General features: G+C 43.3%; 5 protein-coding genes across 5 annotated transcripts; 2 read left to right on the top strand and 3 right to left on the bottom strand.

The window, feature by feature from the left end:
* Nucleotides 1-1,862: 1,862 nt before the first annotated feature.
* On the bottom strand, nt 1,863-4,891 carry AOL_s00043g214 (uncharacterized protein; the record flags this gene model as incomplete). The annotated part of the gene is made up of 3 exons (XM_011120701.1): nt 1,863-2,892; nt 2,953-4,026; nt 4,086-4,891. 3 exons carry the CDS (start codon nt 4,889-4,891, stop codon nt 1,863-1,865), a joined length of 2,910 nt encoding a protein of 969 aa, XP_011119003.1.
* Nucleotides 4,892-5,488: 597 nt separating this feature from the next.
* AOL_s00043g215 (uncharacterized protein) lies at nt 5,489-10,524 on the top strand (the record flags this gene model as incomplete). The annotated part of the gene is made up of 5 exons (XM_011120702.1): nt 5,489-5,747; nt 5,860-6,592; nt 6,661-8,324; nt 8,383-9,154; nt 9,261-10,524. 5 exons carry the CDS (start codon nt 5,489-5,491, stop codon nt 10,522-10,524), a joined length of 4,692 nt encoding a protein of 1,563 aa, XP_011119004.1.
* A 639-nt stretch (nt 10,525-11,163) lies between these two features.
* On the bottom strand, nt 11,164-12,051 carry AOL_s00043g216 (uncharacterized protein; the record flags this gene model as incomplete). The annotated part of the gene is made up of 1 exon (XM_011120703.1): nt 11,164-12,051. One exon carries the CDS (start codon nt 12,049-12,051, stop codon nt 11,164-11,166), a length of 888 nt encoding a protein of 295 aa, XP_011119005.1.
* Nucleotides 12,052-14,287: 2,236 nt separating this feature from the next.
* Nucleotides 14,288-15,366, bottom strand: AOL_s00043g217 (uncharacterized protein; the record flags this gene model as incomplete). Its single annotated transcript, XM_011120704.1, has 3 exons — nt 14,288-14,975; nt 15,080-15,161; nt 15,276-15,366. 3 exons carry the CDS (start codon nt 15,364-15,366, stop codon nt 14,288-14,290), a joined length of 861 nt encoding a protein of 286 aa, XP_011119006.1.
* Nucleotides 15,367-19,948: 4,582 nt separating this feature from the next.
* AOL_s00043g218 (uncharacterized protein) lies at nt 19,949-20,635 on the top strand (the record flags this gene model as incomplete). The annotated part of the gene is made up of 3 exons (XM_011120705.1): nt 19,949-20,000; nt 20,065-20,098; nt 20,170-20,635. 3 exons carry the CDS (start codon nt 19,949-19,951, stop codon nt 20,633-20,635), a joined length of 552 nt encoding a protein of 183 aa, XP_011119007.1.
* Nucleotides 20,636-22,700: the final 2,065 nt, after the last annotated feature.

A 22,700-nucleotide genomic window follows, 5' to 3' on the forward strand; every position in this document is an offset into this window, starting at 1 on the left:
TTGATTAATTGATGAATAAGGAAGGGTTCTGTTGTTCTGTTGGATACATACGGGCGTTGCTGAACAATTACCCCGTACACACGGCAACAATAGTTCTTATGCCTTAAAATAACTAAAACGGCGGATATTAAAAGGTAAAAAGAATAAATATAGTGAAAGATAAATCGATTGTTAAAATTCACGAAGTTTATACCATTGGCTTGTCTGTAAATATGGTAGACTCATAACCTGTGGTTATATATTATAATATGTGATTGTGATGATGATCAACTACTCCGTAGATTAGCTGCAACTCGAGTTTTAAATAATCAAATTAGTGTGGCACGTGATATAGGTCTTGGCACCCACAAACACGGCAATCTGGACCTTTCCTGTTATAGTAACCGACATATTTTTCTTCCCCTCGTCCTAAACCGTCCCGGGTTCAAGTTTGGGGCTTGGCAACTCAACATGCAACGCGGAGTTGACTGTGTTGTCGTATCAACTACACAGTAGTTACCCCGCCCAGCTTCAGAACCAGCCACTCTCACCTTCAAATATCCCATCCCATTTCTCGCGAGATCTCCACGTACTTCTCACCTTCAAAATAAACCTTCGCGCCTAATTTTCAAAATGGCTGACACAACAACGGAGCCTGAAGGGGGAACAACAAAGCATAACACCCCCGAGCTCACTTTCGAGATGTATGAAGCGAACATGTTGAAAATGTGGCGGGAATCTGTTGAATCTCAGCTAAGGGCGGAAGCCCGAGCATTAAAAAGGATACAGGCTTTGAAGGTAAAACGAAAATATAACCTGAGGCAGTCTACCATAAAGCAAAGAGTTCAGAAAATATCAACGCGATATACTCTTAGGCAGAGGAAAACAGGTCAAAAGTAACCAGATGGCCGGAACTCGAACCACTTCGATAGGCCCTGAAGGTACCAAATTCCGAACATTACAACTTCGATAAACGACATTGTTACTAAATACCTTAGCATCAGATAGCGGTTGATAGCACAACAGCGGTGTCTTGTTCGGGAGGCCCGCTTTAATACCATTTCACAGGGCGGGGCTGATATCGGTTAGCCAAGTTAGGCTATAATCCCAAACCAGGCACGTCAGTTATCATTACTAGTAACGCCACTATGTCACAAGGAATTAGCCTCGAATCATAGTGTTGACATTGGCAACCTTCTATATGTTTGCGGGTGCCCCACGTCTAGACGTATCAACAGAATAATAATTTAGCTCCGCTAGTTATCATCTATTCTTCTGCTATATTACCTAATTATTGGTTCTTTTCTGCAAGAATTTTGAAATTTAGTCACATTGCCAATACCTAAACTTTTTTGGCTCACTTTAATATCATTATTACTTCAGGACAATAAAATATTTTTTTGGGACGTTGTTTCCATAAACTTGAAAATCTTGTAAACTATTGGTTTTTAAATCCCTGGCAAATTTTGCTGTACATACTCTCTACAGATTCATTTTACTGTAGAGGCACATTCATCATCTTCGGAACTGAATCGGGCTTGGTATGATACGAAACCTATTTTTCAGAAGGTGGTGGGGGTAAATTTCGCCGATGCAGGTGTGTCAAAACTGCCCGAATATGCTTATTCCGTCCCTAATTAAATATATGACCATTATTATATTAAAAATTAACCACATTGCCATCAGAAGAATCGATCCGACCGAACAATCGCTAATATTCTAAGTCAACTTGAATTGTAAGTTGGGCTATATGCTTATGTGCATAGTAAAGTGGCTATATATGATATATAAACGCCAGTGTAAAGCGTACTAAACCCAAGTGTTCAAATGGCTTTATTGTACAATTGTAACCATTCGTATAGCTACAATTAGCTGAACGGAAATCAAGGCTCTCTATAAGTATTGGACACCCAATACTTTAGAAAAGAAGCAGCGGCCGCAGCTGCAGTGGCTGAGGCGTAGGATTGCCACTTTTTATTTTTGTGACTATCGGCGTAGTCACACACCCCTTTGATGACGACACAGGGTATCTTGCCCCAAACACCAGCTCCCTCCATTTCGAACCCTATTACACCTTCCTCTTTAGCTAATCTATCCCTATGCTTGTCGGATTTCATCACTGTATCCGCAGACGCGATTCTCCCAATATGAACTGACGGGGTAATGACATCTTCAGCAAGTCGCACCCGTTTTATTTCCTTCCCCCCGCAACCGAGGGCCCCGCAATCTTTCTGTCGTATCACATCACACACATTGTCAGATGTTGTTGTGCATCGGAAACAGGTGCAATCGGCCAATGCAGCTCGTCGGTAGGCCCTGTGAAGATAGGCCGCTGGGAACAATATATCGTGTTTAGCACCGGGATATCGATATTCGTCTTCCGTCCTTTGAAGTATTTGTAGAAACTGTAGAGTATCCTTCTGAAAGCGTTCCCTGATTTTTTTGGTTCTCAACTTTTCGAGAAGCCCTTGAATTTGAGGATCGAGCGGCCCAAGGATCTCCTCCCTGCCACCTTTCCGCTCGAATCCGTTCGGGTGCTGGCGGCCGTAGTCATACTTGACTACACTATCACTGATGATGACATCTCCGAGAATAACTTCTTCCTTCTTTTTAGGTAAGAAAGGTACTGCCCCACAGACACCGACAACCAAAATAACCTTGATATCTGGATAGCTCACCGGCAGGTTCGCCGCCGCACTTGCGGCACTCGAGACCCCCATCCTCGGTAAGTGACATAAAACAACATCTTGCTGACTGATCCTTCCTGTTGTGTATATATTCTGATCGCCCTTCTGCTTTGGGTGGCTTTCACTACCGTCTTCGTATATATCATCGAAGAGTGTTTGGACGGCATCAGCCTCGAGCGAAAGCGCACAGACTATAGCGATATGAAATTCGTGTCGGCTTTCTTGCCTATTGCAGCAAGTTAGCGTGGAATATTAAATCAAGAAACAAAGGTGCATATATGCATACAGGCCGAGAGATTTAGATTTTGAGATCTCCTGGGATAGTAAAGATTGTTGGGGCTCATCTCTCCTGAGACCATAATTGAGACTTCTTGTACTTGTCGGCGGCCATTTTGATTCCTGGTTCACCTTGTGCGAGCGTATATTGAGGGCTTCTTCGCTGTCAGTATCCATGTTGGCGTCATGTTGGGTTCCAAAAGCAAAAGACGACGAGGTTTTCCTGGATCGTTTTGTGTTAAAAGGTCCATTCTCGTTAACTTGGTGTGGTGGGCGCATGTTCACTGCTTCAAATTTAAATCGTTTTCTGGTTTCCTCCGGAACTTCTAGTTCCAGGAGACTAACAATGCTTGTATACATCAAATCTCTTAATTTCATATCAACTTCTTCGCCATTCTCGCTCGTTAATGTTTCACGAGCTTCGTTCAGAGCTGTGTGTAAATAGAGTATCTTGGTGACAGCCTCCAGATAGAAGTTCCGGCCCCGGTGTATCTTGACATTTTCGACGTAGTTGCAAAGTTCCACCCATGTTGTTGTAAGATCAGAACTACTGTTACCACTTGGGCCGGGCCATTTCTGCCCTTCGTCTATCTCTAGTAGTAGCCTTGCAAAGGATGTCAAAACAGGGTGACCAGGTCGATACCATTCACTTTCCTGAGTTCTTTGTAGATTTAAAGAGCAATTAATATAAATTTGGCTTTCCTGTATTTTATGCTCCGGAAGAGCGAGGAAGGTGATCCCGCTGGATCTCCAACTCTCTGTCATATAACGCGCATCAAAGAAGTTTAGAAAGCACAGTCCAAGCTTTAGGGCGAGAATGCGTTTCTCCTTCAGGGTAAATCGATTAGTCATCGGTGACGACGTATTGCTAAAGCTGATATTCTGGAAACTTCCGGACTCGAGTAAATGCTCGAGGGACCCTGAAAGAGAACCACGGGGGTAGAGCCGGCGAGCTGGCTGCGGCGAGTAATGAATACTGTGGGAACCATCACGAAGAGCCTCAACTACAATTTGGAGTCGCTGGTCTGTACACTTTTGCAAGGTCACACAAAGGTCGTCGATTCGACAAATCGAGTTACGTGACCTGCGAATGCCGTTAGGAAGCTGGGATATGCAAATTTCAGGGTACACGGGTAGGCTTACGTATGATGTTCACACTGAACTTCTTGCCACCGTTCTGTATCACATCCTGACAAAAATAAATCCAATGCGCCTTTACGATTCTGCAGCTGGAGCATCACTTTATGGGAATTGCTGCAGGGCAGAAGTTGGTGTAGCGCATTGATAAAAACTCCAGTACGCTTTCTAAAGTCTGGATCTCCGAGGTTGTGGTTTCCTGATTGCTCCTCATCCTCTGCTGTTGGACTCCCGGATCTTTTCCTCGGGTTCGTTCCCGGTAAAGTTTGGATTTGCCGAAAGCAGGCATTTAACTGCATAGTGCTTTCCAAAATTGCTTGCGCAGTAGAGGCAGATTGAACGCAGAAAATAGGTGGACTTTCGTTTGTTTCAAGAACCAAGTTGAAGGACCCTGTCGGGAAATTTGAATTAGTGTGCCCTGCCACACTCTCTAGGTAGTCTGTTAATTCATATAGCCTGGGATATTTTCTAAAGGTTGAAGAGGAACAAGAGGGGTGCAAAGGCGTTGCTGGTGTCGAAAGGGAGCCCTGAAAGTTTCCGTTAACATGAGGCTCCAACAGCTGGGCTATCCGTTCCGAGTATCTAAGTGCATCCTGGTCCGAAGAATCATCGCAATCCTCAGCCAGGCTTATGTCAAAATTCTTGAGCATGAGAGCATGGCGCAATTCCACTTCCAGGACTCGGCATTTCCTTTCAAGCCGGTTTTTCGGCTTTCCCTGGCCGCGCCGTGTTAGCTGTAGCCTTCCATCGAGGTATCGTGCGAGATTCCGAAATATATCCCATCCAAGTCCCGAAACGTTGTTTTCGGACATTCGTGGCGCGGCGTTTCACAACCATGTAGAAACTCCACTTGATTCGAGGATAGCGCGCACTTTTATATCATCGTACTAGGAGACGAGATTTCGCGATGATAGCTACATGGAAATCGATGGAGAGTTGTGATAGGTAATGGCGCGGGGTTGGGCGCGGCTGAGAAATTTAAGCCCAATTACATCGATTCGCTGACGTCTGACAGCCGCCTTTGATAAAAGTGTCACGTGCTCTCATATACCCCGCACCGATGCATGGGCGCGTATGTGTGGTGCATGGTACCATATGTATGGTGTGTAATGCTTCAAGTATATGGAACTCTCTGCAATAAATATTTATCGATACAGCATAAAAGTTGTAGAAGAAGGTTTGATTAAAGTGCTAGTGTATATTTATCAATTCTAAGTTAATTTTAATATTTTAGAAGTACTACACATAACCTGTCTAGTATAAGACCACTGGTGCTTACATGCTAAAGTTGACGTCATGACACCTAGGCCCGATAGAATCGCGATAGCGAAACCCGCCGAAGCCTCTACATATCAGAACTGCCAGAGATTTCAGCTTAGGTTAGATCGCGAAGCTTTATTGGTTTATCTATGGAGAAGGACGACGAGTCAATATACGAAACTGCTTCGGTATGTAAAACGCTATTTAAGACACACCGAAGAAAAGAGCCGCCGTCTGTTATCGATATTCTGCTCGAGGACTACGAGCAGAGATTCTTGGCATGGTCGGCCTATATGGGGGTTTTCGCAAGCAAGTCCCTTTGTCTTGACCGTCGACTACAAGACCGACCAGGCATCCGGGACCTCGTTATTCGTCTGCTTGATATTCTAGTAGAAGCTTTAGAAGAAGGTAGCGTTATAATCTCAGCCTTTTCTCAGTTAATTTTATCATAAGCTGGGTTATCAATTGCTTCGTCTCCGACTAAGATAATTTGGCATACACGATGCATGGTATTATTTAGTTACAAGCAATAATGAACCGCACCAGAATCAAACCCTAGGCGAGCCTGAACTCCCTTTGGAAAATAAATCAGAGATAGATGACCTTACAGAGGATATAGAAACATCCTTGGTCAGTCTCTCTCGCCTCGGCACAACTATTCGAAAACACTCTACTACGGGACGAACGGTCAAAATTAGAAAGTTTGCTGAGCAATCTGCAAGCCTCAAAGCTTTCGAAAAACTCGCCCGAGTGGCCGTTGATACTCTTTACATGGAAGCAAAAGATACTCTTCGTGCCCAACTAACGCGCTCCATGGTTGAAACTTGCGCCAGCATTCTATATAAAAAGTCCCACCAGCATAAGATGAACGCGAATCGGCCGACTCGGGACATACCCATGCCAACCATCCGTGAAGAACGAGATGACAATCTTGCGAATTCGGCAGAGGGTTTCAATATTGATGACCCTATAGTCCAGATTCTTTCAGACTCCGCTCCCAAGCTGAATCAGCTGCGGCCTTATGTGCCACTAGAATCTACACCTTCAGTACTTGACTCGCTTAGGACAACAGTGCTCAAGGATTTGGGTCGTTCTTCGAAAGTAAAGTCGAACTGTTCAGCTTCATCGATTCAATTAGGAAAGGTCAGCTATCCTCGGGCCTCAAGCGGGAAAGATGCATCCAGTTATCGCGCTTGCGAATGGTGCCTTGAAAGACACCCTCCTGCCCTATTTGATAATAAAAAACAATGGAGGTTCGTTATGATTTGAAAACTATATTTGCCCATTCTTGGTATATGGAGCTAATACATATTATTGGTAGTGCCCATCTAGATAAGGACTTTGAGCCTTATGTTTGTCTTTCGGAAAGCTGTATGGCTGAAATACAGTTACCATCCTTCGCAACATTCAAAGAGTGGTTCAATCATATGAATACTGTTCATACAGTCAGATGGCAACAGGAAATTCACAGACCAATTTTTTGGGTCTGCAATTTTAACCATAAAAATGAGTATTTTAGCAATCAAGAAGAATTGCACGAACATATGAAACAATGCTATCCGAAAACTCTCACAGCGGGCCTTCCAGCTATTGTTAAGAATAGCCACACGAAGCACTCGCGTTCACACAACGTGTGTCCTCTGTGTTGCCGCGATCTAGTACAAGATAAGCGCAGGAAAAGGCGAGGTCGAAATAGTGATCGAAAAAGGCGGAAAGTAGAAGGTAATCAAGACAATGTTCAGACCACTGATGCCGCAGCGGAGTATGATAGTTCGAGTAGTGACGAAAGGGAAGAATCAAAGGGGGTCGTAATGGCCCGCCATATTGCAGAACACCTGCAAATCTCGATGTTTCTGACCATGCGGCTGATAAACTGCCAGCAAATGCAGCAAGACGGCTTGCTTGAAAGCGAAGAAATCACCGCCGTTAATACTAGCGATCGCTCGACGTTAACCTCGGAGCTGCCTTGGCCCTCACAGGTGTCGGAAGTGGTACAGCCTGATCGTACCACAGATGAAATTGCTGATCCACAGAGGCTAGATGAACGAGAACAGGCCCACTCACCAGACCTAGGGATCATTGGAGCGGGGGGTAATAACGCTATTGAAACTACATCCACCTTGGGATTTTCAGATTTGAAGAAGTATACTATTGGATGGATCTGCGATTCGTCGGTGGGTTTGAAGGTTGCAAGACACATTCTTGACGAAGGTGATGACAATAAATTTCTATTGGGCACCACTCTTGCCAGTAGTTATTTTCTAGGAAGAATTGGAGAGCATTACATTGCCGTATCGGACGGTACATCCGAGAATTCACCCAGCCGCATACACATCATGGAGCGTGTGACAACCTTGCTCTCCAACTTCCCGAGCATCAAAGTACTCTTACTTGTGGGTGTCGGTCATGGGATGCGGAATTCAGAGAATAATATTCGCTGCGGTGACATTGTCGTCGGCGTCTCTGACCACACAGGCAGCGGTTTAGTCCAGTACGATCTAGAAAAGTCGATAAAAGGCAAGCCCTTCCCATGGAAAATGGCCTCAAATAATCACCCAGCTAGCCTAAATCGGGCTTTAAAATTCGTTAGGCACCAGGGAGATAGGTTTACTTACAATTACAAAAATGAATTCAATGAGGCGAGTCTGAAGCAACGGGAGTTGGACATAGTGCTAGATAAATCGATCGATGATGTATCAATTCACTACGGCCTAATTGCTTCCGGGACCTTTGATATAAGAGAGGCACGCACTCTAGATAACCTAGCAGCTGATAATCGTATTCTTTGCTTCGAGAATGGCGCAGCAGGCCTTATGAACGGACTCTCTTGCCTTGTTATTCGAAGCATATACACGGATTCGAATTTTTACCTGGATCCAAATTTCGCAGCGGTTCAAGCAGCTATATTTACAAAAGTCCTTCTGCTCGAGGTCTCTCCGGCAGAGGTCGAGGCTGAACCGGAGATTGCTGAGACTTTATCCAAAGGTTAGTTCCCTTAGATTGATGAAACGAAGTCTATAGTATTGTTATTAATGAATCAAAGCCAAATTCGGCATAAATCAAACATACCTTAATACGGGGGGTGCAACGGATAGGCCGACTGGCTCGCTCTCGTACTGGGGTTCTTCGGCATCGTATTTGAGGACTTTGATGGAACGCCAGAAGGATGGATGCTCTTGGTTTCTTGACTCAAACGAATTTGCTGAATGGCAGACGACAAAAAACTCGTTCATTTGGCTGCTCGGCGACTCGGGATGTGGGAAATCTATTCTCAGCTCTGCAATTATCCAAAAACTTCAGGAGGACCTGGGATGTCAACCTATATACTTTTTTTTTGAGTCTCCCAGGAACACGCTTGCAAATGCATTACACTCTCTTTGCTCGCAGATTCGCAACATAAATATGGAGGGTTCGGCTCCAACTTTGAGAGCTGGAACACTACGAGAACTAATTGAGAAGTTTTTACTTATGATGCAGAACGCAGGCGAAATCTGGTTGGTTCTTGATGCACTTGAAGAGTGCAACAGAAATGAATGGGAAACTTTGTTTATCTGGATAAAAGAAATACGGCGGCAGAAGAAAAAGAACATTCACATCGTCGTAACGAGCTTGCCAGAGTTTGACGAAAACATGGCCCAAATCGATCTTTTGGAGAATGGAGATAAAATGATTTTAATAAAAGACCAGTCTGCCAACGATATCACTGCTTATATTCACAAGTGGGTCAAAGAGAGAGCCTCAGCCTCTCAGTGGGTATTCTACCCTTCTGACCTTGCCAAGGTCTCAAATGCACTTCGTGAACGTACCATTGGGAGGTAAGTTATATCCACTTGCCTACCTATCTACCTACCTAACTCTCCACAGCTTGAACTTTGAGTACCTTGAAACTTTATGCTTCTCAAGAAAGTTAATATTTTCTAGATTTACCTGGGCGACGATTGCATGTCAACTTGACGCGTTGGCTTTAGAACTTTTTCCTAACATCAACAACATTCTTCGACAACTTATATCCCTGCCGCTAGATCAGCACCGCGTATACGGAAGAATTTTAAAAAATATACCAGATAGATTTAGGCCCCAAGCTACAGCACTCCTTCATCTATTAAGATACTCAGAGCGAATGCTGGGGATCGAGGAGGCTATCGACTTCATAAAAATCACTACTTCGCCTCCATACTTTGACCTAGACAGTGGGAATTCTTTTGACAGCGGTATACTATGTTACTGCCCTAGCTTAGTGATTGCGATTCCATTGGCGCGGTCTTCAGGCCACCAAAGTATAGAAATCAGACTCGCCCACAATTCCGTAAAGGAATATTTAGCCCCGCGTAACTCCGGGCCCTTTACGGTAATTTGCGGGACTAAGGAAACAATGGCCATGGCCAAAAATTGCCTCCTTTACATTCTACGTATGGATACCGACCTTTCTGCTCCAGAGCTATTAGAGAAGTTTCCCTTTGCCAAATATTGTGCGAAATATTGGATGGAATTTGCATCAGGAATAGAGTTTCCCGACGAAATGTTGCGGGGTATGATACGGGACTTTTTCAGATCCGAAGACTGCTATAACAGCTGCTACAGTCTCTATCGTCCAGATGAAGATACATCCCCAGAGCCAGCTTCACCGTTATACTACGCATCTTTCGGAGGGCTTTTGGAAGCGGCAGAATATTTGCTGATGAATGGGGCTGACCCCAATGCAAAAGGGGGGAAGTATGGCACTATCCTTCAAGCAGCATCAGCTCAAGGGCATGGCCATATTGTGCAACTCTTGTTAAGTTCTGGTGGGAATATGGGCTGGAAACATACGAGTATAGGTACACAAATGGTTGCAGATACCAATTCAGAGGGTGGAATATATGGCTCAGCACTTCAGGCGGCATCGAGTAAAGGGTTTGAAAAAATTGTTTCAACATTATTACATCGTGGAGCTGATCCGAATATAGCCGGCGGGGGGCATGCAACTGCCCTTTGTGGAGCATCGGCTGAGGGTCACGCAAAAATTGTCAGAATTCTATTGGATTATGGTGCAGATTTCGAAGCCGACAACAACGCTGCGCTTAAAGTTGCGCGAGCCAACAATCAGATCGAGGTTGTGGAAATTTTAAAATTATACGGCGCCAAGGACAGTGACAAATCACGGAGGAGAACGTTGGAGATGGGAACGGCACCAGTATGGTTGTGAATTGATAATCGGTGCCCAAAACCTCCTCTTGCCTACTCCAAATTTAAAGGCCTCTAATAGTAATAACATAAAGACTTTATAAAGTATATATATTAAAATTCCTTTTCTCAGTTTCGAAATTTCGTCCAGTGTCAAATTTTTGTGATGCTCAATTTGAAATTGAGAGTAAAGACGTCTTTATGACTGACCCTTTCTTTTGTCTTGTGAATAGATTTTTCACGCCCACTAGTATGGTTATATTCAGTAGTAGCGTTATCGTTTCATCATAAGTGCAAAGCTTGTTCCTAGAGTAAAGATTTGAGATCAGCAGGTGACTATATACTATATGGCAACAATCGTACTCGTATTCATAACGATTTATTCATTTAAGTTTCAACTGTACTAGGCACAAGAAAGGTGGGATAAAAGCAGTCTAGGCTATGGAGTTATATACAATTTGATAAAACAGTCATAGTAGTTCTAAAAAAATATACAAAAGAAAATCGTTGCGATATATATCCGAATGGGCCTAGTAGGGTGGCTTAAACCCAATCGATCTATTGCAGTTATATCAAATCATCGGAGGGATGATCGGATGGTGTCGCCAACGGTATCTATGGTTTGGAGCCGACCTCATCAAATAGATCCTCTCCAAATTAATCAGTATTCGCTGTTTGTATCGTCCACCTCACCTTTGCTCTTCTCTTTAGTCTCATCACTGCCAGTTTTCTCGTCATCACCCTTCTTGTCGACCTGATTCTCTTTTGTTGGCGCATCTTTAGGCCCGCGTTCGTCGTCACCTTCGTCACCACCCTTTTCCTCTACTGGCGGAGCGGGTTTGGGGGGTCTATCTATGTCGTCGCCCTCACTATCATCCTTTCTTTCCTTCGTTGGTACCTCCTTTGGGGGTAGTTTAACAACCCCAGTCTTCAAATCGACCCAATCTGTGCCACCACGCTCATTTTGTAAAATGATGTAGTTGATAGGATGGCCAGGTGGCATGTGCTTCTCATATATGTACTTGAATGCTGGCTTGCCTTGCCGATAAAAGGTGATTGCATAATCGGCCGAAACTCGCGGCTTTTGTGGGGGAATGAACTCGACTCGGAAGATAAGACTTCGTTGTTTCGACAGCTTGCGTGGGTAGGAGGCCTCATGAAGCGTGAATGGGGTGAAAGCCCTGTTTCTGATATCTGACTCCGGGCTCAAAGTTGGCGTGCCAAACGCGATTGGGCAGTCGGGACACAGGAACATCATCTTGAAAGGAACAAAAGCGGGTCTCGCAGGGTTATGTTCAGCAAATGTAAGATTCGCTCTGCCCTTCAAGCTATAATCTGGCGTATAGTTAATCTCCACGCTGAGTACCTTGCCAGGATTTTTTTCGATTGCAAGACTTGTTTTAATTACGGTATCGTAGCGATAGGGCCTAACCGCTTTTATAGGCACAGGCTCAGGTTCAGGCTCGATTATTGGGGCGACAATGGACCTAGCGACCACGGTTTGGGAAAGAGTGCTCAAACCGAGCGCCGCAATGAGTATGAGATTCATGGTGTGGAATTAATTGCCCTAAATAACATTCTTAAGTTAGATTCCATGCTTGCTGGGGTTTGCATAGTTATTTCCGCAGTTAACTAGTTGTCTTACCTTTAAAAGACTGAGAATATCGATCAGGAGATTTAGGTATTTGATCGTCTACCGTGCCGAATCAGAGCTAGAGGCTGTACTGCGCTGATGAGAAGAACGGTTACCACGAAGCTGATTTCATCCTCAATTTATAGATTTTGATTGTTTATCTTTGATGAGCTGTGAACTCGATATGGCGGCAATGGGTTTTCGAATTCACGAGTTCTTCGTTTCCGGTTTCTTGTTATGAACTATAGCCTTTTAGCTCATTTGGAGTAACGATAATGGCAAATTCGGTTGTGCGATCGAAATTCGGTTATATAGCATACTTATTCTCGATAAATCAGACCTTTCTGTGCCTGCTGACAATGGCCACTGCATCGCGGATGCACATCCCATTTGCGGCTAGCCGCCAAATGCTTGTTTTTGGAAACATCGAAACGAATCCGCGAACTTGCAAGCGAAACCTGGCATAGTTGGGCCTCAAAAATTAAGCTTACTTCGGTTCTATGCACATTTTTGTTGGGGTGATGCAGGAATATCAACAATGCTATCATATCACCATCCAGGTTAACTCGCTTGATATCGAATTGTTCAAATATTTGCAAATTAGCACGTATGCGGACATGAAAATACAACGACAATCTTTTCGTTCCGCATCGGAAGGCAAATGGGAATTATATTAATCCCGATTATGGTAAGTGGTGTGGTTTTGAGCTCCCCTTTCTTACAGCATTTCTATAAAGTGGGTTGTCCTGATCATTGGATGATATGGCTCTCAAAGAGGCAGACAATGCAATATATAGGTCGATTATGTACATCCAAACAGACCGACACAAGTGCTTCTAGTATAGTAGCCCTGAACGCTCAGTGGTTCAGGCCTGATCTGACTTCTAATTGTTCGTTGGTATTAATATTAGAGCTACCTGAGCAGTGCTAGGACGCAGGCTCGACTTTGCAAAGCTTTCTTTTAAGGGTCGCGACGTCGTTGACGCCAACGTTGCAACGAAGAAAGTTTCAAAACATTTTAGAATTATAGTATAGCTAAAGAAATATAAAAATAAGCAAAAGCTTAATATTTTATTTCCATTTTTTTCTTCTTTTTATTTTATTAATTCCCTCCTAAATGTATTGCTTCACAACTGGCGGTTGTTGGTTCCATCCAGAAGTATCCAGAAGTGGATACCTGGCCGGATCGACCTTTCAGTTCCGAGTGCTTCGAGCCGTACCAAAAGGCCGGATTTTGTGTTGCGCGCTTCAGTGAACATTGCCGCAGAGCCAACTGACCAAGGTTGTTCCCAGTCTGCGCAGCAACCTAAATATAATAATACTATTACTTTAACGATTTTTAATTAATCAGTCATATGAGTAGCATATAAGACCGCTTTGTAATAGAGAGCAAGGGAAGAAAGCTTCAGTTTGCGTGACTAAAATACAATCAGAACACATAAGCGTACGAAAGTCCACTCTATCCGAAGCTTGGATATTTGACCAAAATTAAGCCTTGGTGGAATTATTACTCTATATTCTGCATTGATATAATATCATCTAACAATGGCGTGATTCTCAAAGATATATCATCCAGTCTAATCGTTGAGAATCCCAGAAGACTGAGTGAGAATAACTGAATATAAGTACTCCCTAGCCGAAGATCCGCCTCGAGCGCCTGGATTCAAGGCTAAACCGAGGGAAACATGTTACTTGTCTCGTGCAAGTTAAAGCCCTCTAGAACTAAAATTTATTTAGGCTCTTTATTGGCGTCTTGTGCAGATTCGCCTTACGTGTGCAACAAGCTATTTATATATTTTCCAAGTTACGTGGTAGGCACAAAGGTGGTATCATTGTTGTAATTTGCGTCTTATTGTGTTGAGTCAAGGAACACAAAGATAAGTATGCGGGCGTCTGGCCCCGAGACTAGGTTAGATAGACGAATACAGCCGTATATTAGGGCCGCAAGATTTCGAGCTCAGGGTTTTGACATGCCAATCTATTCTAAATCTTGGAAAGTCACCCTTTTTTCTAGTTGCCTCGGAGGATTTAGCTTTGATTTCTCCGCTAAGTTCAGTCTGATTAATTATATATTAACACAGATATAATAGATATACATAGGGCGGTACCATAAATCCGTTACAAGGATCATAACCAAAATTATACAAACTCATTAGAGTGCTGGTATTGGGATTGCCTTAACCGCAACAATCTGCGCACCTGCAGCTTCTAGGGCCTGTATTGTCTTTCCTAGGATCAGAAGGTCGCTATCGGGTATGTGGCGTATTCCCAACACCCCAGTTTCGCCCGCAAGACCATGCTCACACGTGAGATACTGGCTACCACCAATTCGACATTTCAGAGGGCTGGAACCTTCAGGTTCGACGTCATATACTAGGATGGCTCCGGCATCAGAGGAGTAAGGGATAAACCTCACTGGTGCCCCATTCCCGAATTTGACGACACCGTCGGGCTGAAGGTAAAATTTCACCGTTTTTGAAATGTCTGCTTCGACGACAGCGAGACCATTGGTAGGATACTGGGCGATATAATATCCGGGAAATACGTTTTGGAGTTGCATTACAAACGAGATAGCAGTAGCGGTTGCGGTTGCGCTGATTACCGTGGTAGAAGTTTTAATCACAGTCGTCGTGACAGGAGCAGCCGTCAGTGTAGCACCAATGCAAGCGCATGCGGAGGAGTATCGGACAAAGCCGCTGCATTTGGAGGCATATGCTGGGATTGGTGCTGATTCGGGAACACCGCGTTTGCATTTACAGTCTGGAGGCGGAGCTTCAACAGGGACTGTGATAGTAGTCGCAGTAGTAGTATCGGATATAGTAGTAATCTCGGTAGCAGTTCTGTCGATTTGTGATATTATATTAGTAAAACCTTGAAATAAATCGTATCGCGTGTTGCAATCTATAAGGATGCACAATAAGATTGGGCTTGGGCTTGGTCTTACATTGTCGCAGTCGCGAAGTAATTAAAAAATGCTATACAATCCGCAGATGCAGGTCGATCAGGGAAAGAACCGGCCTTGAGTGCTAGATGTAGAGAAAGTATATAATGTTAGATTCTGTCCTTCCGCAGTAACCGAAAAAAGGCGGACGTTTAAGACAAGACGCCGTGCAGAACCAAACCATTTTCGAATTTCATACCTCGAAGACAATTATCGGCATTACACTTTAACATGCTCTGGGCAGTGGCCGTCACCGCCCCAAGTGTAAGAAAATACAATATGTTTACCATAGTTCCAAATTGAAGGAATTGTGACAAATTATAGAATTCGAAAGGTGGCCAGTAGTGTCTGCGCTGTTTGCTCCCAAGAAGAGCCCAGGTCGGAGGAGAATGGCCCTTTTTATATTTCAAAGAAAATATGCTATACTAAAATGAATTTAGATGAACCTAAGCTATACCTATGCCTGCATCTATACCACGAGCTCTGTAGCCCCAATGTTATAGGCTTCATTCGAGTTTTTCCTGGGTCGCTAAATTGGCTCGATCATAGAATCACAGCTTAAAGGCGGAGGCGCAGGGTCCTAAAGGGCGCCACGTTTCCAGGGTTTTGCGACATTTTCATGTAATGAATAACCCGGTAAGGTATTCAACAGAGGTGTCAAGCTTCTCAGATATCGCTCAGATCCCGCTTATCTGGGATTAAAATCCGAAATGAAACTTGGCGGTCATTTTGATTGGCTATAGGAGTTGGAAACTTTTTCCGTACTTCTAAGCGACCCTTTTTTGGGTTAGTGGTATGGGCCAAGGAGAATAGTTTTGGGGGTCTCTCAAAGCTTATATCCGAAGGGTCCTGAGCTTGAATCTTGGACAGCACATGTTCGATAAATTACTCTACTTCCATGTCCTGCACAGTAGGTTGCACCAAAAAACTAACAAGGATCGAGTCACGCCAGAGTCTTTATTGGTGGAGCGCTCCTGGTCTGAAGTTCATGAGCGCAATACTCGAGCTAAATATAAATTAGATCCGGTAAGGTCTAGATGATATTAGAGTTTCAGTGGATGCTCGATACGAACAACCTCATGTCAAAAAAAATTATCACAAAAAGCCAAGGCAGCCCTCTGGAACTCTTTAAACGGCATAGGAAGGGAGGCTGAGATAGGCCTTGAAATTGTGGCTCATTATTAGTAACGCCACAGCGTTACCAAACAAGCACTCTAGTTCGGCTGCGGTGGAAATCGAAAACGTCACCCCCTGAAGAATACGATGGAACGGCCTGTTGAGAGGAAGTCGTAATTTGCTGAAACACGTATAAAATGCCTTTGAATAGTCTCGTGTCTAACGTAATATCATAGTCCTGAGCTTTCAACTTAGTGATTCAACTTGGGATCATTTCTAGACAACCAAACTACACCTACTAGTATTAACGAGATGGACTGAACAAACTAATGGTTAATTTCAACTAATTTGAGATTTATTCATGACATTGCCAATTCCTAGTAAGTTGTCTAGTTTAAAAAAACCAACAATTCCCTATTTTCGGGAGATTGAAAATACAGCCCGAGTGGTTTCGTACGTACCCAGGTACATTGAAGTGTTGCCAGTCCGAGTTTATTTTCTTAGTGTCTGAAGAGTCTTTGATTCGTCGGGCCGATGGCCATAGAGTTTGTTTTAGGACATATTATGGCCGCTTTATTATTATTTTCCTATCACAAGTTATCTCGTAAAGAGACTGATGTGAGGTGGCATCGATGTAGCAAGTTTCCTGTCCCTAGAATTAAGGGTCAAAGAGTCGAGAATGCTTTGTCGTTTACGCAAGCCCAGCATTGATTATTGTGCTTAAACCAAGTTTACATGTCGGAAATTTACAACCCCGCTGAGATGTTTCAATGGGCGGACGAAGCCTGTATTTTTTGTTCTGTTTATAGTGGTTTTAAGGCATTATGGATCAAAACTTTTAGAGAAATGGTCTACACTTATTTATCGTCGTGTGGTCCGTTATGCGGCATATATATATATATATATATATATACATATAAAGAAAGGAAAGAAAAGGCTTTCTGTGGAGCTTCAGATGCCCCTCGCGTATGGCGCTGGATAGACTGAGGGTGGAAAGATGCCAAACAGAGTCAGGAAGGTGGCCATGGGTTAATATATAACAACTAAATCCGGGGAATATCATTGCCTCGGCTCCCAGAATATGATAAACGTTCTCATAGGGTGTAATATCCTATTAGTAATAATTATTAAAATTAAAAGGTCTGACCTGAGACAGTCTTAGGCAACTGAACTTATAGAGCCTAACACGCTTGACATCTTTACGCTCAGACTCATCCTCATAGCAAGACGGTGGGCGTTTGACAAGCAAGGTATGACCCTAGTAGCAGATCCTCTAGAAATTTAATCGAAAGAGGCAAGGCTAGCCTCACGATGTTATGGTACTCCATCCTCGAAGGCACAATAGACTGCATCTTGGTTATTTCTATTAACTATATATTTTGTCAACAATTAACCTCTAGGCACACACCGGTGACTAGCTGCATAAAATCCGGGTAGCCTTTTATTACCATAACTTTCGATTAATAGCCTCCGTGAATTCGCTAAATATTTGAAAGAAGTGTTTAGCTTCCTCGGAACTATACGTGCTATCTGAATTAGGATAGCCGGCTGGACCCGGAAGAATCAGGAGGACCTTATGCAGGTGCGTTCTGTCTTTAAGTTCTCGTTCTAAGAATAGTGGGACTCGCTAAAGACATGATATCATATCATGCTTACCCATATGGTGAGCGAGAACGCCTTATACCGTTGAGTATGCGTACCGTCTAGCTCCTCATTTTCGCTGGATTAACGCCCGCGGACTGCGGCCCGGAGGCTTCTCCGCTCAAGCCCCACATCTCCCGCCACCCTGTTAAGAAGTACTTCGCCAGCCGTGAGAAGACGATTTTTGTTGAAAATAATGGTACGAAGGATAGAACTTGGGGATGATTCACTAGGATAATATTGATCATCGACATTGCTGCAACTTGAGACCAAATCCTTACATGCCCAAGGCGAAGGAGCAATATTGTTGTGCGATCACGGAATGTCTGCGACTCTTTTCTGGAGCCTTATTACTTTGACACACGGACCGGTTAGCGGTATGATTCGTGACGGTCTAATATTCAGTGGCGTTCTTGGAGCTTGGTTCTAGAGCACTATCCCCAAAGTTTCTTAGTATTGTTCACTATTACGATGCGTCCAAGCATCCAAAAGCTTAACTCTGACCTCGAGGCCTCGCGAGCGGGCTCTCGGGATTCGATCCTTCGTCACGAACATCGATTCCGTATCGATCTCATGACACCAACCTGATTTGCAAAGCTGCATGGTGGAATCTCATACGTATACATGAGCAACTGGATAATCAGAAATCGTGAAAGGTCAGCAGTCAAATGCTGAATGGTCCATATTCGCACCAGACCGTTTGAAGGCGGTGAATTTTAGCGAGTAAGATCAAGTAGAGAGAAACGTGGCGTTCGCGTGGCGTTCGCTTGGCTCAACTGCTGGAAACACAAAGAGAAGCAAAACCTCAAATCTGTACTGGCTCTCACACTTCAATGCGCGTATGTATGTGCACATGTGAAGTCGACGGAGTGAGTCCCGTGATTGAGACCAAAGGTGAAGTCTTTCCAGACCAATTTGGTTAGAAAGAAAATAAAGTTTTCTCCCTGCAAAGAGTGCCTTTCTGTTCACCATGGAGTGTTGAAATGCTGTACCCTAATTATAGCAATGCAAAGCCGGTAGCCGGCGCCGGCTCCTCGGCCCACATGGCCACAGTTTCGGTAGGTACCATCTGCACTCAGCTTAGTTGTCCATAATCTAGCATCGCATTATCGTGGTGTTTATCAGTGTAATACAAGACCTTGCATATTATATCAACATACATTTTACATGATTCTGCATACTTGTCGATCTGCTATGTATAAATATACATACATGTACATACATGTGCTGCACATGTAGGCATAGGAGTACCATGGCCAATACCCCAGCGACGGAAGTCTGATCTACGCAGGCCCAGGCATCTACCCTGGAGTCCCTTTCTAACCTTTCTTTTCATAACCTTTGCTAGTACCAAATGAATTTATCATTAGTCACGAGATAAGAGCGCATTATATGTATGTCTCATGTATAACACCCGCCTGGGAATAGTTCACAGTTACGTAGGTGGGACTCCACAATCTTTAGTTTAATCGATAACGTATAACAACGGGTGAGGGAGGGTTTCGGTTAACTATTCTAGTGTAGGTTTCTGCACGGCCCGTTACGGGTTGAGATCGTTCAAGGGTCCATTTATATGCATACCCCACTATAGATACGTTTTGAGCCGCGTGCAGTGAACTTTAATTTTTGTTGTGACCCGGTGTGGAGGGAAGACCAATCTGGATACGATCCACGTAGAAGTAGCGATAATGGGGACATGTTGATGCATATTCGAGCATCATACGGAGAGTACTTGCATAACGCCGTCAAGGCTAGGCGCTGGAGGGATTTCATTGAGCCGTGAGCTCCTACTAGCTACTCGATACTTTACAACTCTCGAGTTGCAAACCACGTGCAAAGCTCCACCCCAGAGCCATGGCGCCAGTGTATATGTAGTATTTTCGGCGTGTAAACGGTCGATTGGGTGGTTTCTTATTACAATTGTATGAGCTTCTCAAGATATAAAAGGAAGAGATAATCCCCTCTTCAAGCACATAACTCGACATCAGCATCCTCAGCCTCGATACCAGAGATCAGAAGAATACATATTAATATAATTTTACTACCATAATAATTATATATTACACAATCAAACGAGTCGAAGTAATTCGGATTCATTAATCTAATTTATTCAATATGCTCTTCTCCAAATTCCTCGTTGTTCTCGGTGCTACCGCCGCCAGCGCTAGTAAGAACTATCATACTCCACAATGTATCTTCTAATAACAAAAGACTGACAAAAAAACCCGTAGTCACGATCCCAGCTGCTATTAAGCACTCAATGAAGTAAGTGATTAGTCATAGCGAATCAACTACTCTAAAATCTTTGCATTTGGATATCTAATATTTTCGAGCAGGACCGTCGAAAAGCGTGCAATTGAAGATGCTTTCAGACTCCAAGTTCAAGGTGGAACCTTAAACGGCTTGTGGCTCGTCGGAAACCCCACCAGCACTGGCGCGTTCGACGCAACAGAGACCAACGGACATGTATTCTCTCTCGATAGCGGCACCCTTAAAAGTACCTCAATCGGAGGCCTAGGTCCAACGGTCTTGGGTTATGACACCCTCGCATGGGCTTTCTTTGATAATTCCAATAGTGCTATCACCAGTTGCTCTATTGCTTCTGGTACAGATGTGCTTACTGGCTGCGTTGCTTCCTACCAAGACCCCGAAACACTTGATACATTCGATTACGACAGATTCAGTTATGTTCAGCAGGAAGATGAAGAGGGTATTAAATACGTCTGGAGTATGGGTAACTCTGGTACAAACTGGGTTACCGAGAATGGAAACACTATCACGTTGAAGGCTGTGGCGGTTTAAATGACCTATCACCATTTAAATAACAAATTAATCGCATCATCTTTAGGATACCTTGACTTTTATGATGATGCGAATGTGGCACGGACTCCTGTTCCAAAATCATGTAACTTAGAAACGAGTCGTTTCGAGCTATTAGCATACATATAATGCTGAGATTTCAATTTAATGTTAGGTAATGCAATGAAGCCCGAGTCCGATATCAAGATAAAGTAAACATCATTGGTGAATTGATAAAATTTTACTCGTTTTGGAACCAATTTAATCGTTCCGTGATCCATTTTATAAGTGAAAACCCCAACCAATCTGCCTGCGGCGTTACTACCGGCTGTCATGCTTACTTACTAGCCGGCCGCCTACTAGGCCCACTAGGCTATCCGTCCGGAAAACGGCCAGTACTGCAGTATATCCCGATAAAACTATATATCTCTCTGTTTCTGCTTCTGAAGTCAATAGACCGGCCGGGTCAGGCGGTTGGAGATCATAAAGAATAACTATTGTTTTCTAATTGATACCGTTTACATGCAAGTGCATATCTGTCTTAATTTAAGACTCTTATATGCTTTTACCGACGCAACTAGACTGCGACCCGCGACTAAAAAATTAAATAGCATTAGAACTTTTTTACAATAAAATGACATTACTATCTCTTTAACAAGATTTTCACACTACGGAGCCTATTCTACATTGTAGTAGTAGCGCATTACTCGAGTGTATACGTGTGCTATCTCATCTAGCTACTTCAGTATGTAGGCAATATGTGTCTCGAAGCGGTTGATGTCTAATACAACAAAAACAACACAATTCACATATATGCAGTTATATTCTCCAAGAAATTTCTGTGCCATTTCTGCCTTGTTTGTGCATGGCACCTACTTTTCAATCGGACTCAAAATAAAGACTAGTACCATCATATTTTTATTGATTTTGAGTAGTATAGAAAATGTGGCTGAAAACCCCCCGCGATAAAGTGTACTATTTTCAGAGACAGAGTTAAATTTGAATGATACTCTAGATGGAACTACGCTTTGGGTAAAGCGAGCTATAGTATATGCCAGTGATAAGTCTCATAAGAGGATGATAACAAGAAGCTTTGGGGATTAATTCTATCAAGGAATCTTACGTTGGAGTTGGATAGTTCATTCAGATGTATGGTTAAAATAATACGTTCTGTTCTGATATGTAGTAGTTCGATATCCTCAAATGCTGTGCGCCAATAGAACTTTATGGTCAGCCTTTTTCATGAATTCATCTTGATTTTGCTAGTAATCCTAGTGATATGACCTAGCATCGGTACCTGAACTTGTCTACGGCTGACCGAGATGCAACAATCTTGGCGTAGCATTTGGCTTAATTTTGTGTTGCTATCTCAAACGCTGACTTTGACCAAATTCGGTCCGATTAAGATAGTGGTATGATTATAGAGGTTTGTATTAAGGGTTACTGGTTTAAGTTAGGATCGCTCTTATGGCTGTCTACGGGCCAATCATACGCCTACTGTCATGTAGGGGGAAAATATTATGAAAGATTCACTTGATTGTGTGGGTAGGGAATGGAGCCACTAAGTTAGTTCTTGCTTAGCTTCGACATCCTCTGAGCCTGCTAGGCTAAGCTTGTCGCACGAATATCTGCCATAGAACTCGACTTAAACTAATCACGGAATGTTTTTTTGATTTTAAAAATCCTTGCTAATTGGCATTTATAGAACTCTTTTGCCTCGTATATTCCAAATCTATATGAGAGATGGCTATTAAAGAGCGTAGAACCCCTTTTCCTCAGCCTCGTGTCAAAGCTCCCTAACTACGCTCATTTCCAGCGTTATCTAGTTGGTGTTTAACCACCGTTAACCTATATCGGTGGAAATCATCTCCATGTGATACAATAGCCAATAGGCACGATATATAATTCGTTTAGTCCCCAACTATTATATATTGCAAAATAATATATACAAGGCCTCCAGCTCAGAAGATGGGGTATTTGATTTAGTTGAAGGAGTAGTATATCGAAAGAGTTGCTCACTTATTGTAAGACTCCAGATATTAAGTTGAAAGCGAAATCGGCACAAGAA

Source organism: Orbilia oligospora, assembly GCF_000225545.1.
Source record: "Orbilia oligospora ATCC 24927 unplaced genomic scaffold scaffold00043, whole genome shotgun sequence".
NCBI classification, from domain to species: Eukaryota; Fungi; Ascomycota; class Orbiliomycetes; order Orbiliales; family Orbiliaceae; genus Orbilia; species Orbilia oligospora.